This window comes from Pan troglodytes, chromosome X (genome assembly GCF_028858775.2).
Source record: "Pan troglodytes isolate AG18354 chromosome X, NHGRI_mPanTro3-v2.0_pri, whole genome shotgun sequence".
Classification (NCBI taxonomy): Eukaryota; Metazoa; Chordata; class Mammalia; order Primates; family Hominidae; genus Pan; species Pan troglodytes.
Window position 1 is genome coordinate 95,249,765 of NC_072421.2, and position 16,498 is coordinate 95,266,262.

At 39.1% G+C, this 16,498-nt stretch overlaps 1 protein-coding gene across 1 annotated transcript in view; it reads right to left on the reverse strand.

The window, feature by feature from the left end:
* LOC129138691 (early lymphoid activation gene protein) overlaps positions 1-9,595 on the reverse strand; it is a 39,713-nt gene extending 30,118 nt beyond the window's left edge. The window contains exon 1 of the mRNA XM_054676488.1: positions 9,478-9,595. Within this exon, the coding sequence (XP_054532463.1) occupies positions 9,478-9,595 (118 nt within the window). The remainder of the gene's footprint in view (positions 1-9,477) is intronic.
* Between the last annotated feature and the right edge of the window lie 6,903 nt (positions 9,596-16,498).

The following is a 16,498-nucleotide window of genomic DNA, read 5'->3' on the forward strand; positions in this document are numbered from 1 at the left end:
TATTCATTTCAGAGGAAGGCAAGCAGTTCCAAAAATTAACAGCCCTTTTCCAAATGCTCCTAGTGGCTTACAGTTTCTGCTGCAATTGCATTAGCATTTGCAATTCTTGTTTTTGATGATGACTGAGCTCATGATTGGTTTCTCTGCCACTGCTACAGCTGGTGTCTTTGCCCTGGCACAGGGGCACTCACTGGTGCCCTTATTCCCTTGCTTATGATCTACTTCTCCTACTTATATTCTTGTTCTGCTGCTCTTGATTCTGGATGAGAGTTTTTCTACCATGTGGTCAGAGCATTTTTCAATGTCCTTAGGTAGCCCAAAATATCAATTATGACAATTCTTTTTATCCCCAATCCAAAGTACACTTATTCCTTCAGGTTGATGATTCTCTAAATATTAGAACAGCTTCCTCTAGAGAGGGCCGTGAAGTACTTGAGTAACTTTTGGCATTTCTCATTGACTGTTAACCATTCTGCCACGATAAGGAATATACCAGTACCTCTCTACCTTCCTTCCCATAACACATCCTTTATTACCAAATCAATCACTCACCAAATGTTTACTGAGCATTGTGCTAAGTACTGCAGATAAAGTAGTGAATGAGACATAGAAGGCTCCTACCCTCACAGAGATTACAGTTTAGCAGAACAAGAAGCAAGTAATTACATAAAAGTGTAATAAGTCTTATGCAAATGAAAGCAGATTTGCAGTTGAATCCAACAGTCTTTCTGAGGAAGTAACACTAAATACGAAATATGAACGCATTTGCCAGGAGGAAAAGAAGTGGGGTAGGAGTGGAGATTGTTCCCGGAAGCATATATAGAAGTCTAAGGGAAAGAGAGAACCTAGCAATTTTGCAAAGCTAAAAAACAAAACAAAACAAAACAAAAACTTAAACATAGCTGGAATACAGAGTACAAAGGGGAGTGTGGTGCAAGAGAGATAGGATAGGTAAAAAAAAGTCTAGACGATGGAGAACTTTGTAATCGAGTCTAGAAACTTTAGACTTTATCATGGGTAGCAGGAAGCCACGTGCAGGATATAAACAAGGGAGTGACTTGATCAGGATTGCACTTGGGAAAGCCCAGTCTGACTGTAGTGTAGCAGAATCAACTGGAAAAGGATAAGGAGGGGAGAAAGAAAACCATTTAAGAGGTTGTTCTTGTAGTAGGCCAGGCTACAAGTCGTGGTGGCCCGAGCTAGGGTAGTAGCATGGAGATAGAGCAAACTGAGCAGATTTAAGAGGTAGAATTTACTCAATTTAGAGGTGGGAGGATAGGGAAAAGAAATAATCAAGAGGGTACCTGGTTTCTGGCTTGTGTAACTTACTGGCAGGGGCGGTGGTGATGTCACCTATTAGGATAGGAAATACAAAACAAGTAGCAGGTTTGAGGATGAAGATGATTTCAGTATTGGAGTTTGGAGTTTGAGATATCATTAAGACATCCAAGTGGAGATGCCAATTAGTCAGATACAGAGGATCGAAGCACAAGAGAGATCAGAGATGAAGCTAGACTTTTTGTGGGCATGTGAGTCTATGAGCTAGTTCAAAAGGAGCATGCAGAGTTAAAAAGCATAAGACCTAGGATATGGCTTTTAGTATCACCTGCCTTTAAGGACTGGACAGAAGCAGAGAGGCTTGCAAGAAGTCTGAGAAGGAGTGGTCAGGTAAGTAGAAGTAAAGCTATTAGAGGGCAGCGTAACAGAAACCAACAGAACAGAGAATTTCAAGGAGGAACATCAAATGTCAAGTGCTAATGGGTGGTCAAACAAGACAGAACAAGACTCAAAAGACTGCTTTGGCTTTTATTATACGCAGGCTACTGGCTACCATGTTTAGGACAGCCTCAGCTGAGCTGTCTTAGTGGGGTAGCGGGTGGGAGACGTAGAGGTTGGAAGCAAAAACAAAATGCAGTAGTTGAGGAGCAGCAGGGAGATAGGCAAATGGAGACAGTGAATCTAGACCAGACCCTCTTTTGGGGAATTTGGCTGAGAGATGAGGAGAAAAATAGAACGGTATCAAGGGCAATAGACTGCAGGGAAAGGTTTTGTTGTTGCTACTACTGAGTGGCTGGCTCTGTAGTAGAAGTGAATATTTTGATATCTACTCATTGACGATGACATGGAATTTATCTTGACTGCAAATTCCTTCTCTTGGGGGAATGAATCTTAGGGTAATACAGGAAGAAAAGAGACTTGAGCATGTTTTAAAACACAAGAGTCTTTGTCCTGAATTTCCCAGAAGCAAGTCAGTCCTGAAACGCTTTCCTCATCTCTCCCATGGGACCACAGGAACCTCATGCATACAGCAGTTTTGGTGATATTCCTTGCCACCTCAGAGTCCCTGTGGTGAGTAAATAAATGAGACTCCCCCCACCCCAACCACCACCACCACCACACACACACACACACACACGCACACACGCACACACGCACACACACCAAACAGGATGCTGCATTATTTATTAAAAAATATTCTAGCAATCTTCTTTCTCCTTCTGGGAGGATAAATCATTTAAAAGCATTATTTCTGTTGCTAGTTGTTCAAGTTTTCCATGAAGATGAAAACACACGTTTACTCCTATTTCTGTATGACCTGAGGTTTCACGCTTCCAGGAGAGGGAATTCATGGTCAGCATACATTCTAGGTCATAGTTGAGGATTAGAAATAAAGTATCTATTTCCTTTCCAGAGCCCTGTGGAGGTTCACTTTCCCTGTTAAAACCCCAATTAGAAAACTATTTTTGAGTTAGGAAAATGCAAACGTGTTTCTCATCAGCATATTATCTCTCCTCTGATCTCTATGTCAATTTTAGGACATTTTTTCTTCATCTATCTGCTAACTTGGCATAGCAATTAGCCCTCAATAAAGATTTGAAATGTGTTAAATTTCAGGCTTTCTGAGATTTAGTTTAATATAATCAATTGAAAATAACTACCTTCTTAGTGTCAACCTTTTCTATATACTCAAATTGCTAACCCACTTTGACATAGAAACTTGAATATTAAAAAAGAAGATACACGCTGGGTGCGGTGGTTCACACCTGTAATCCCAACACTGTGGGAGGCTGAGGTGAGCATATTACCTGAGGTCAGTCGTTAGAGACCAGCCTGGCCAACAGGGCAAAAACCCTCCTCTACTAAAAGTACAAAAATTAGCCGGGCATGGTGGTGCATGCCTGTAATCCCAACTACTCGGGAGGCTGAGGCAGAAGAATCACTTGAACCTGGAAGGCAGGGGTTCCGGTGAGCCAGGATCGTGCCATTGCACTCCAGCCTGGGTGACAGAGCAAGACTCCATCTCAAAAAAAAAAAAAAAAAAAAAAAAAATCTTTTCCTATTTCACTCCCAGCGTGAGTGTTTATCCTCTTAAGTTTACCCCCTAAGGAAGTTTTCACTGTCTTGCTCCTCCCTCTTTGTTAGGATGTGAGATAATATGTTTCTTCTCTGGCTTTTTCAAAGGCTCCAAGCACCTCACAGAAGAGAGAGGAGGGGAGGGGAGGGAGAGAGAGATTGATGGCACTCAAGGACAGCACTGTCTTTTGTTTGGCAGTCTCAAAATGAATTTTCCATCATCCTCTCAGTGTTTTCTATTCACCACATTTACCATGCACACTCCAACTCCACTCTCCCCAAACTCCAGGGCTGAATTAGAGCATACAACAGACAGAAGCAGCAGCTACCCAGGTCACTGCATAAGCAGGCTATTGAATTGACTCATGATTAGCTGGAAGTGCCTCATGCCTGCCTCCTACCCTGATCTGGACATTGCGTTTCTGTGCCCAGACACACTGGGCAGGCCCTGTAGGCTTGTGCCTGGGCCCTGACCCTCTTCCTTGGAACAGCCTTGCCTCTTCAAAAGAAATTCCTTTTTGAGCTACTTTATCCATCATAAGATTAACATGACAACTCCATACGATCTATCACAGATGCTGACGCACTTGCTTCCAAGTATAAATTAGGTGTTGGGCAGTGCAGAATGCAGAGCTGTGGCTAAGAGACCCCATCTGCAGCTCACAAGGCACGGTTGATATTGGCTCCGGTAGTAAAAACCACTTTTCTGGATGGCTGGTAAATTGCCACCATAGGAGATGATAATATTTGGGAACCTTACTAACAAGCTTGAATTCTAACATAAGGCAGTTCATTGTTATGCTGCAGAATGTGAAATCTTAATGCTTTTGCTATTCAAACTCATTTTACAACATGATTTACTGCAGCTCGAAGGATCCAGCAGAAGGGAAAAAAACAGGGAGGTAGGAGGAAAGAGATAGTTGGGAGTGGAAACATGGATGAGTCCAGCTTTGTGAGCAAATTTCATTGCCACTGATAATGTAATATTTTGCTTTGATTAATGTTCTTTCTTTTTGAGTGTATGCTGCGTCCCAATAACTGTTTCTTCAGCCCAGTCACTGATTTTTTTTTTTTTTTTATCCTGGATTCTGCTTCCAAACCAGGCATTGTGGTGTGTGCAAACCTAGGGAGAAAAGAAGGAGGAAACAATCCCTTGAGAGGTATGCTTCTGTCCAAAGACATGCTGAATATATTTGCCTTGCCAGATTCATTTTCTCCTGCCAGAAATTTTCAAACAGATGGTGGAGGAATTGGTGTTTGACCAAACAGTTGGGCAATCAACAATAGAAACTAATTGTCATAGAATTCTGCTAATGGTACCTATGCTGATACTTGCTGACAAAACGTAAGTTTTTTGGTACTAGTATCAGGGATTCTCTTCAGGAAAAATAAGTTAAAAGAGCTAAGTAGTCGAGACCAGCCTGGCCAACATGGTGAAACCCCGTCTCTACTAAAAAAATACAAAAATTAGCCGGGTGTGGTGGTGCATGCCGGCTACTCGGGAGGGTGAGGCAGGAGAATCGCTTGAACCCGGAGGAAAAGAAAAAAAAAGAGCTAATTAGGCAAATGTTTCTAGGAAATACTGACTCACTTCAGGAGGACATTATTTTAAATACAGTCCAGTGTGGGTACAGATAGTTCACCCTGTACCAGGGGACTGGCATGACTGCTGATAGCGTCTATGGGAAATAAAAACTGGCCTTAAACAGTTATTTTGTGGTCATTACACTGAGATCATTTTTACCTCTAAAGTCCTGGGTCCCTGGGATAACTCTGAATGACCAAACAAAAAAAAACCCCAAGGTGTCAAAATAGGAATTTTTCAAGTTAAATAATGTGCTGAGAACTACTGTCTTCCTTAACATTGATTGTCAGAATTTTCGATTTAGCCTGCAGTCAAGTTTAGTGGGTGTGTCCCTCCACTTATATTCCAAGTGCCTATTTTCTTGTGAGTATGCATTTGAATTGAGCTCAGGGAGTCAAAAAAAAAAAAAAAAAAAAAAAAGAAAGAAAGGCAAAAACAAAAGCAAACAAACTTCTGGTAGGGTTGGTAGCATTTCCAGAAGCTTCCATGATATGGTCATGAGATGAATCTTGGTTAACTCTGAAGACAAAGAAAAACTTCATTTGAGACTATTGTTTTTCAGATAAATAAAAGGCAAGGTTGCTGGGTGCTGCCCTTATAGAGTTTTTTATTTAAACCTTCACTTGGTTTATAAAATAAAGTCCATCTGTACACTGAGGTAGCAGGAAGAGGGCAAAAGGAGACCCGTGTTTCTTGAGAGGGGTAAATACATAGAAAATCACGTTTTCCCTGCTGCCTCCTTGTGAAGAAAAACAGCTTTGAATGTATCAGCCTGTGCATCTGGACTCTCCTGAAAGATTAACTAGAAAGCCGCCCTTCCCATTTCACTTTTGTGTCTCTAGATGTGACAAAGAAAACTCACTTATGCCTTATTTGTCACCTCAGACAGTTGACAGACACTTTGCCAATGTCAGATTATTTCAGTATCTCACTACTTGTGCAAACTGGATCAAGGAGGCATTTCAGAAGGCAGCAAAAGAGAGGTCTCTAATCTTTGCCTGAGTCCATTCTACAGCTGAATGGTTCATCTACCTAACAACCTACATTGTCTGTATGTAACTTTACCCCTTACATTAAGATGTGAACGTTCATGCAGCACTGCACTATAATTTGATTTCCATAGATAGTTAGAAATAGGTAAACCCTTTGTACCGACTGGTAAGTATTCATTATGTGCTTTATCAGAGTTATAATACTGTGTAACACAATTTAAAACAAAACGAAGTATATGCACAATGAGAAAAGAAATATCCAAAACAAATGTTACTGTTTTTGGTGCAAACATTATATACAGGTTATTTTTAAAATGCAACTTTGCTTGTAAAAAAAAGAAAAGAATATTAGCAAGTATTTTATTTTAATAATGGGGAATCTTAGAACAATTAATAGTGTATTGCATTCTAACAGGATTTTTATAATGAGCAGCCTTTGTACTATGTCACCTTATAGCTTCCTTTTGAATAGTGGGATCAAAGCTAGTGTGTCATTTGTCCCTGGTGAATGTAGTAGAAATAGAATCTGTGATACAAATGTTAATAACTCAACAGGCATCCCATCTGTTACAAAATCCCTTTGTTTCTTGTCCACTTCTTAGAACTCTGCCACAGACCCATCAACTTCTTGTAAGTAGCAGAGCACTTTGCTGTGATTACAGTAGGTTAACAGCAGTGAAGCAGAGGGTATCTTTTTGTGTTTATTCCACCCCTTCCAGGCCTGAACAAAAGCACCTGGCTGTGCTAGTGAACAGAGAGTGCTGCTTGCAGAGAGGGAGGAGCCCGAGGGAGTTACAGTGGTCCGGGAGACAATGGCATCAGGGACCTCTGCTGCTGCCTACAGATTCACATGCAGTATTGGCAATCTCAGGTCGGCTGTCGGTTTCACAGTAAGTAATGGCATGAGGGTAAAAGAGAGGAAGTGGCTGAGACTTGAGCTGGAATCGTAGGGCTTAAATAACTTAAAAACAGCCAGGATGCACAAAACACTTATGATTTTGCCTCAGGTTTGTTATCACATCCGTTCTCATGAGACTCACTAGTGAGATTCAGATCTTTCTTTGTGGGCAGCTGGTAGAGGTCTTATGAGCCCTAATTCCCCCAGTAATCTTAGAGGGGGATGTCTGGCCAACCCAGTGGAGAACCTTCGAGTGAACTACAAAGAATACAGCAGAGGAGGGAGAGCTTTACTTGGCTGTCAGCTTTGCCACCTGTTTATTATAAATTGCTGACCATGTAGCCAAGAGCGTGAATTTTGTCATTAGCCAGACCTGGGTTCAAATCCTAACTTGGACACTTTCTCTTGGGCAAGCTGCTTAACCTCTCTAAGTGTCACTTTTCTGATTAATATAAATCAACGTAAATCACCCTGGGATTGTTAGGATTAAACTAAAAAATTGTGAAAAACAGTCAGTAGACTAACACATACTAAGTGCCCAATAAATGGGTATTTTATTATTATTATGAATGAAAATTATATATCCCCTGTATCAACTGGGGTAAGCAGTATTACTCTAATTCAATATCTTGCTCTAGGAAACAGGAAATTTTTTTGAGAGTAGCATAAAGGGCAACATGCTGACCTGTCTTTACTGAGAGTTTGAAACCTCTAAGTGGAACACAAAGTGAAATAGTTTGCAGGGATTCCATAACACTGGTCAAGTGAGTGTTTTCAAAACACCTGGGAAGCTGTCTGTTTTTTTTTTTTTTTTTTTTGAGACAGAGTCTTGCTCTGTTGCCCATGCTGGAGTGCAATGGTGCGATCTCTGCTCACTGCAACCTCTGCCTCCCGGGTTCAAGCAATTCTCCTGCCTCAGCGTCCCAAGTAGCTGGGGTTACAGGTGCCCTCCACCACGCCCATCTAACTTTTTTTTTTTTTTGTATTTTTACTAAAGATGGGGTTTCACCATGTTGGCCAGGCTGGTCTGGAACTCCTGACCGCAGGCGATCCACCCACCTCGGCTTCCCAAAGTGCTGGGCTTACCAGGCGTGAGCCACTGCGCCTGGCCAGAAGCTTTCTAAAAATAAATATTCCTGGGACCTGCCTCCAGATGATCTAACACAAAATTAGACAAAGAATGTCCATTTGTAAGAAGTTTCACTAAGTGCTTCTAACAAAACTAGACTGGAGAACCACTGGTTGAGGGTATTTGTCCCAGGATTTCCAAATATGTAGCATGAAGGACAATAGGCCACGGTAAGAAACTTGATGCGAACCTAGAAGTGGGCAGTAGTAAAGATGGCAGACAGTGGGTGGGAGGCTGGCAAGATACTGGAAAGGAGAGGGATAGAAAGCAGATAGTTAAGTGGTGATCTGCAAGTTAAGCAAGAAGGCAGTCAGCTAGCCTATGAAAGGTGTCAGGGATTCTGGAGAGTTGGCAGAGCAGGGTCAGCCAGACCCATCAGAGGGCTACTGTAAACTGAGGCTCAGAGATAAATTGTGCACATACTTCCGCCAGAAACTAAAGGCCCTTATAGGATGACATTTTTGGATCCTCCCATTCAGCCAGCCTAGCCTTAAAGGGCTACTGCTCCTTTATTAATGCTGGTCCTATATAGGTCCTGACACAGAGAGAAAAAACACCACTGCAGAAGATGAATCATGAGGGAAATCAATAGATTTACTTTTTTTTTTTTTCGGTTTAGGAGAAAGAATCATTAAGCCCCCTTTACTTACACCTAAGACAATTGACTTTCCCCACATTCCCATTCCAATAGATAGAAATTGCCCTATGAAACTCAGACTCCTCAGGATATCCACACTGTGAATTGCCCTTGACAATTCTGCAGAGCCAAGTGCTAGGTTCAATAGTATCTATTCAATATTTAGAAGGTATTCACTGAATGGATCTTATATATTGAGGTGGTGCTTATTTCTTTGTACACTAGAGGCTATTTGTGGGATACTTATATTTTCTGCACAGTGCATAGTCAATAACTCATGCTGATTGACTGAGGCTAAGACTATATAGGTCCATCTGATTAACCATTTACAGAATTAATCAGTGCTTATTATCTTATATACACAACCTGAGCAAGAGTCTTTTTGCTCAAGGCCTAACTTGGCTACTTAGTATCTGACTTTCACCATGTCATAGCTCTCTAATCCTAGCTTGAACAGCTGAACTACCAGGAAAATCCATTTTATTTCACATATGAGTGTTAACATTTGAAGGTACCTGTGTTATGAGGCTCAAAGTTTCCATTACAGTGGGTTGCATCAAAATTGTTTCATGCACTAAGGGACCCCACAGCTTCCAGTTCTCTCCATCTTCATCACCATCACCCTAGTGTAAGCCATGATCTCTCACCTCAACTACAATAGCCACCCAACTGGTCACTTCACATGCATTTATGCCCCCTCCCCAAATCTGATATTCACATTCCAGGCAAAGTCATCTTTTCTAAATGCAGATCTGATTATGTCAACCTACTTTCCCTCCTTCCAGATGCTGTGCTAAAAGCTTTAAAAGGTTCCAATAGTATTCAAGGACAAAACTTCTTACTATGACTTTCAGTGCTCAGCAGGGTCTGTCCTCTGCCTACCTGCGTCCCAAATGCCATCATGAACTGTGATTTTCCTCACTCTCTGAGCATCAGCCACATGTAAGGTTTTAGTTCCTGCTAACTGTGGCCATAACTTAGGGTGCAGATACAGATTCATGCTCATTCCCAGCACAGGGCATTTGCACATGCTATTCTTTGTGTCTTTCATTTTTATCAGTTACATTTTGTTGATATATGGTTATTCTTATGATAATATAGATGACATCTGTGCTCCCCACTAGAATACAAGCTTCACAAAATTAGACACTGTGTTTGTACCTCTAGGGCCTAGCACAGTGCCTGGTACATAATAGACAGTCAACAATACTTGTTAAATAAATAAATTAAGACTGTACACAATCACCACACATTTTCTTGTTAACCTTCTTCCTCCAACTTCCTGCAACTTCAATACATAACTAAGCACCAGTATTCTCAAGCAGGTTAGACTACACCCTTGTATGGCATATCCTCTGTGGGCATCATTCCATGTTCCAGAGCTCCCTGCTCCCGAATGAGAATATACCTACTCAGTGTCCTATTTCCTTAATACTTTAGTCTTGAAGCGTTAGAATAACTTATCAAGAGTAACACTTAACTTGCAATCCTAAACAAAAAGAACAAAGCTGGAGGCATCACATTACCTGGTTTCAAATTATACTACAAGGCTACAATAACCAAAACAGCATGGTACTGGTATAAAAGTAGACATGTATAATAATGAAACAGAATAGAGAATGCAGAAATAAAGCCACATACCTACAACCAACTGATCTTTGACAAAGTCAACAAAAACAAGCAATAGGGAACAGACTCCCTACTGAATAAATGATGCTGGGAAAACTGGCTTAACCATATGCAGAAGAATGAAACTGGACCTCTACCTTTCACCATATACAAAAATTAAGTCAAGATGGACTAAAGACTTAAATGTAAGATCTCAAACTATAAAAATCCCAGAAGAAAACCTAGGAAATACTCTTCTGGACATCACCTAGGCAAATAATTAATGACTAAAACCTCAAAAGCACAGGTAAGAAAATCAGAAATAGACAATTGTCACTCTGTGCTGTTGATTATCTGCTTATAAGGGCCAGGGCAATATCTCAACCACTGCTATATCCCCAGCACCTAATGAAGAGTAGTTTCTTAATTAAGGCATGTTGAATGAGTGATTGAAGGAAGAGTCCTTGCAAGTAGCTCTGGTCTAACAATGGAACCTTCTTTCCCAAAAGACAATCTCCTTTACCTTCTAGCTTTATTGAGGTATAATTGATGACTAAAAATTGTATATATCTAAGGTGTACAACATGATAATTTGATATATGTATACATTGTGAAATGATTGCCACAATCAACTTAGTTTACATATCCATCTCTTCACATAGTTACCACCTTTGTGTGTGTGTGTGTGTGTCTGATGAGAACACTTAAGGTCTACTCTTAGCAAATATCAGGTACACTGTACAGTATTACTAACTATAGTCACCATACTATCCTTTGGGTCTCCAGAACTTATTTATCTCATAATTTAAAGTTTGTACCCTTTGACCAACTTCTCCCTGTATCCCCACCCTGATCCCTTCTGCTCTCTGTTTCTGAGTTTGACTTTTTCAGATTCCACATATAAGTGAAGTAATGTCGTATTTGTTTTTCTGTGTCTAGCTTATTTCTTTAGCATAATGTTTTTCAGGTTAATTCATGCTGTTACATATGGCAGGACTTCCTTCCTTTACGAGGCTCAATAATATTTCATTTTCTTTATCAATTCCTCTGTTGATAGACACTTAGCTTGATTCCATATCTTGGCTATGGTGAACAATGCTGCGATGAACACAGGAGTTCAGACATCTCTTTGAGATACTGATTTTATATCCTTTGGATGTATACCCAGAAGTGAGATTGCTGGATCATATGGTAGTTCTATTTTTAATTGTTTTAATGAACCTCCATACTATTTTCCATAATGGTAGTGCCAGTCTACATTCCCATGAACACTGTACAAGGGTTCCAATTTCTTCACATTCTTTCCAGCCCATGTAATCTTTTTACTTTTTGATAATAGCCATTTTAACAGGTGTCAGATGATATCTTATTATGGTTTTGATTTGCATTTCTGATGATTAGTGATGTCCAGAATGTTTTAATATACCTGTTGGCAATTTATATGTCTTCTTTGAAAAAAAAGTCTATTCATGTCCCTTGCCAATTTTTATCTTATTTATATATATATATATATATATATTTATTTATTTATTTTTTGAGATGGAGTCTCACTCTGTCGCCCAGTCTGGAGTGCAGTGGCACGATCACGGCTCACCACAACCTCTGCCTGCCTGCTTCAAGCAATTCTCCTGCCTCAGCCTCCCGAGTAGCCAGGACTACAGGCGCGCACCACCATGCCCAGCTAATTTTTTTGTATTTTTAGTAGAGACAGGGTTTCACTATGCTGGCCAGGCTGGTCTCAAACTCCTGACCTTGTGATCCACCCACCTTGGCCTCCCAAAGTGCTGGGATTACAGGCATGAGCCACCGTGCCCGGCCGTCCCTTGCCAATTTTTAAATAGGGTTATTTGGATTTTTGCTGTTGTTGTATGAGTTCCTTATATATTGTGGATATATAAGGAATATATATTGTGGATATCCTTATCAGATACATGGTTTGCAAATATTTTCTCCCATTCTGTGGGTTGTGTTTTTTGTTCATCTATTGCTTCCTTTGCTATGTGGAAACATTTCTGTTTGGTATAGTCCCACTTGTTAATTTTTGCTTCTGTTTCCTAAGCTTTTGGTGTCATGTTTAAAACATTATTGCCAACACCAATGTCATGGAAGTTTTCCCCTATGTTTTCTTCTAGGAGTTTTACAGCTTCAGGTTTTACATTTAAGTCTTTAATCCACTGTTTTTTATATATATATATATATATATATATTTTTTTTTCAGTGTAATTCTGTCTTCATTGAATGAATGTTCCCTTCTCTTCTATTTTTTGGAAGAAGTTGAGAAGTATTGATGCTAATTCTTCTTTAAAAGTTTGATAGAATTCACCAGTGATGTCACCTTGTTGTGAAATTTTCTTTCATGGAATTTATTATTAACATTATTACTGGTTCAATCTCTTAAGTTGGTGTAGGCTTATTCAGAATTTCTATTTCTTTCTGAGTAATTTTTACTCTTTTATGTGTTTCTAGAAATTTGTCTATTTCATCTAGGTTATCTATTTTGTTGACATACTATTGTTTATAGTTTATGCCTAAAACCTCAAAAGCACAGATAACAGAAACAAAAAATAGACAATTGTTACTCTCTGTTGTTGATTATCTGCCTCTTATAACTCTTTGTAGTTTTGTAAGATCTGTAGTAATACCCCCACGTTTCTTTCTAATTTTAGTAATTTGAGTCTTCTCTTTTTTTTCTCGGTTAGTCTAGGTGAAGGTTTGTCAATCATGTCTTTGACAGAACACACTTTTGATATTCTTGATTCTCTCTACTGTTTCTCTTTTCACTAATTTATCTCCACTCTAATCTTCAATATTTTCTTCTTTCTATTTGCTTTTGGTTTAGTTTGCTCTTCTATCTCCACTTTCTTAAGGTGAAAGGTTAGGCTACTGATTGAGATATTTCTTCTTTTTTCAGTGTAGATGTTTATAGCTATAAATTTCCCTCTGAAAACTGCCTTTGCTTCATCCTGTAAGTTTGGGGTTTTTTTTTTTGGTGTTGTTGTTATTGTTGTTGTTGTTGTTTAGATAGGGAGGTTCTCACTCTGTTGCTCAGGCTGGAGTACATTGGTGCAATTATAGCTCACTGCAACCTCAAATTCCTGGGCTCAAGCAATCCTCCCCCTCAGCCTCCCAAGTAGCTTGGACTATAGGCGTAAGCCACCATGCCCAACTAATTTTTTAATTTTTTGTTAAAAATGAGGTCTTGCTATGTTGTCCAGGCTGGGTTTGAACTCCTAGGCTCCAGTGATCCTCCTGCCTCAGCCTCCCGAAGTGCTGGGAGTATAGGCATGGCCTACCATGCCCAGCTGTATGTTGTGTTTTGTAGTCATTTATCTCAAAGTATTTTCTAATTTCTCTTTTAATCTTCTTTGACTCATTAAAGTGCGTTGTTTAATTTCCACATATTTGTGAATTTTCTAAATTTTATTTGCTTTTTATTTTTAATATCATTCCATTGTGTTTGGAGAACATACTTTCTATTTCAATCCTAAAAATTTATTGATATTTATATTATGGCCAATCTTATAGTGTAGCCTGGAGAATGTTCCATGTGCACTTGAAAATAATGTGTATTTTGCTGCTGCTAGGTAAAAAGTGTCCTATAGCCGTCTATTAGGTCTAGTCAGTTTATACAGTGTTAAGTCTTCTATTTCCTTCATGCTCATATGTCTAGTTGTTCTACCCATTATTGAAAATGGGACATTAAAGTCTCCAACTATTATTGTAAAACTGTCTATTTCTCTTCTCAATTCTGTCATTTTTGCTTCGTGTGTTTTAGGGCACTCTTATTAGTTGCATATATATTTATAAATTGCTATGTCTTCTATATAGATTGACCCTTTTAGCATTATATACTGTCTTTCTTTGTTTCTAGTAACATTTTAAACATTTTTCTTTTCTTTTTTTTTTTTTTTTTTTGTTGTTGTCGTTTTGAGATGAAGTCTCGCTCTTGTCCCCCAGGCTGGAGTGCAATGGTGTGATCTCTACTCACTGCAAGCTCCACCTCCCAGGTTCAAGCCATTCTCCTGCCTTAGCCTCCCGAGTAGCTGGGATTATAGGCACCTGCCACCACACCTGGCTAATTTTTGTATTTTTAGTAGAGACGGGGTTTCACCATGTTGGCCAGGCTGGTCTTGAACTCCTGACCTCAGGTAATCCACCCGCCTCAGCCTCCCAAAATGCTGGGATTACAGGCGTGAGCCACTGCGCCAGGCCTCTTTGTTTTATAGAGATAGGGTCTCACTATGTTGTCTCAAACTCCTGGGCTCAAGCAATCCTCCCACCTCAGCCTCCCAAAGTACCAGGATTATAGGCATGAGCCACCATGCCTGGCCTATGTTTCTAGTAACATTTTTTGTCTTAAAGTTTGTCTGATATTATTGTAGCCACTTAAGCTCTTTCTTGGTTATTGTTGTATGGGGTATCTTTTTTCATCATTTTGCTTTCAACCTATTTGTATCTTTGTATCTGAACTGTCTCTTATAGACAGAGACATATAGTTATATTATGTTCTTTTAAAATCTGCCAAATTCTGCTTTTTAATTGGATACTTTAATCCATCTACTTTTAAAGTAATTACTGATAATGAAGATTTACTTCTATAATTTTGTCATTTGTTTTCTATGTCGTATTTTTTCTGCCTTAATTTCTCCATTACTGCCTTCTTTTATGTTGAGTCGATATTTTAGTGTACCCACTTTAATTCCCTTGTCATTTTTTTTCACTATATGGTTTGAGTTGTTTTCTTAGTGGTTTTCCTGGGAATTACAATTAGTATCTTAACTATAAAAATCTAGTTTCAATTTTTGTCAACAATTTCAATGATATACAAAATCTTTGCTCCTATATAGTTTTATCTTCCTCTTTATGTTGTTATTGTCACAAATTACATCTTTATACATTGAGTCCATCAATATAGATTTATAATTATCATTTTACACAACTGTCTTTTAAATTAGACAGGAAAAATACCATTAACACTGACTTTTATATTAATCTGTGTAGTTACCTTTACCAGTGTTCTTTATTTCTTTGTGTGGATTCAAGTTACTCTCTAGTGTCCTTTTATTTCACACTGAAGGACTCCCTTTGGTATTTCTTCTAGGGCACATCTACTAGTGACAAATTTTGTCATTTTTTTTGGTTTTATCTGGGAATGTGTTAATTTCTCCTTCAATTTTCAAAAGTAGTTTTGCTGGATGAGCATAGTTGGTTGACAATTGTTATTTCTTTCAGCACTTCAAAATAGCATCCCACTGTTTCTGGCCTCCATAGTTTCAGATGAGAATTTAACTATTAAGCATATTCAGGATCCCCTGTACATGATCAGTTGCTTTACTCTTGCTGCTTTCAAGATTTTTCTCTTAGTCTTTGGCTTTTGACAATTTCATAATGTGTCTTGGTGTGGATCTCTTTGAGTTTATTGTACTTGGACTCCATTTAGGTTTTTGGCTCAGTAGATTAAACTTTTTAAAAATCAAAAATTAATTCACGATGGATTAAAGACTTAAACGTTAGACCTAAAACCATAAAAACCCTAGAAGAAAACCTAGGCATTACCATTCAGGACATAGGCATGGGCAAGGACTTCATGTCTAAAATACCAAAAGCAATGGCAACAAAAGCCAAAATTGACAAATGGGATCTAATTAAACTAAAGAGCTTCTGCACAGCAAAAGAAACTACCATCAGAGTGAACAGGCAACCTACAAAATGGGAGAAGATTTTCGCAACCTACTCATCTGACAAAGGGCTAATATCCAGAATCTACAATGAACTCAAACAAATTTACAAGAAAAAAAACAAACAACCCCATCAAAAAGTGGGCAATGGATATGAACAGACACTTCTCAAAAGAAGATATTTATGAAGCCAAAAGACACATGAAAAAATGCTCATCATCACTGGCCATCAGAGAAATGCAAATCAAAACCACAATGAGATACCATCTCACACCAGTTAGAATGGCAATCATTAAAAAGTCAGGAAACAATAGGTGCTGGAGAGGATGTGGAGAAATAGGAACACTTTTACACTGTTGGTGGGACTGTAAACTAGTTCAACCATTGTGGAAGTCAGTGTGGCGATTCCTCAGGGATCTAGAAGTAGAAATACCATTTGACCCAGCCATCCCATTACTGGGTATATACCCAAAGGACTATAAATCATGCTGCTATAAACACACATGCACACGTATGTTTATTGCGGCACTATTCACAATAGCAAAGACTTGGAACCAACCCAAATGTCCAGCAATGATAGACTGGATTAAGAAAATGTGGCACATACACACCATGGA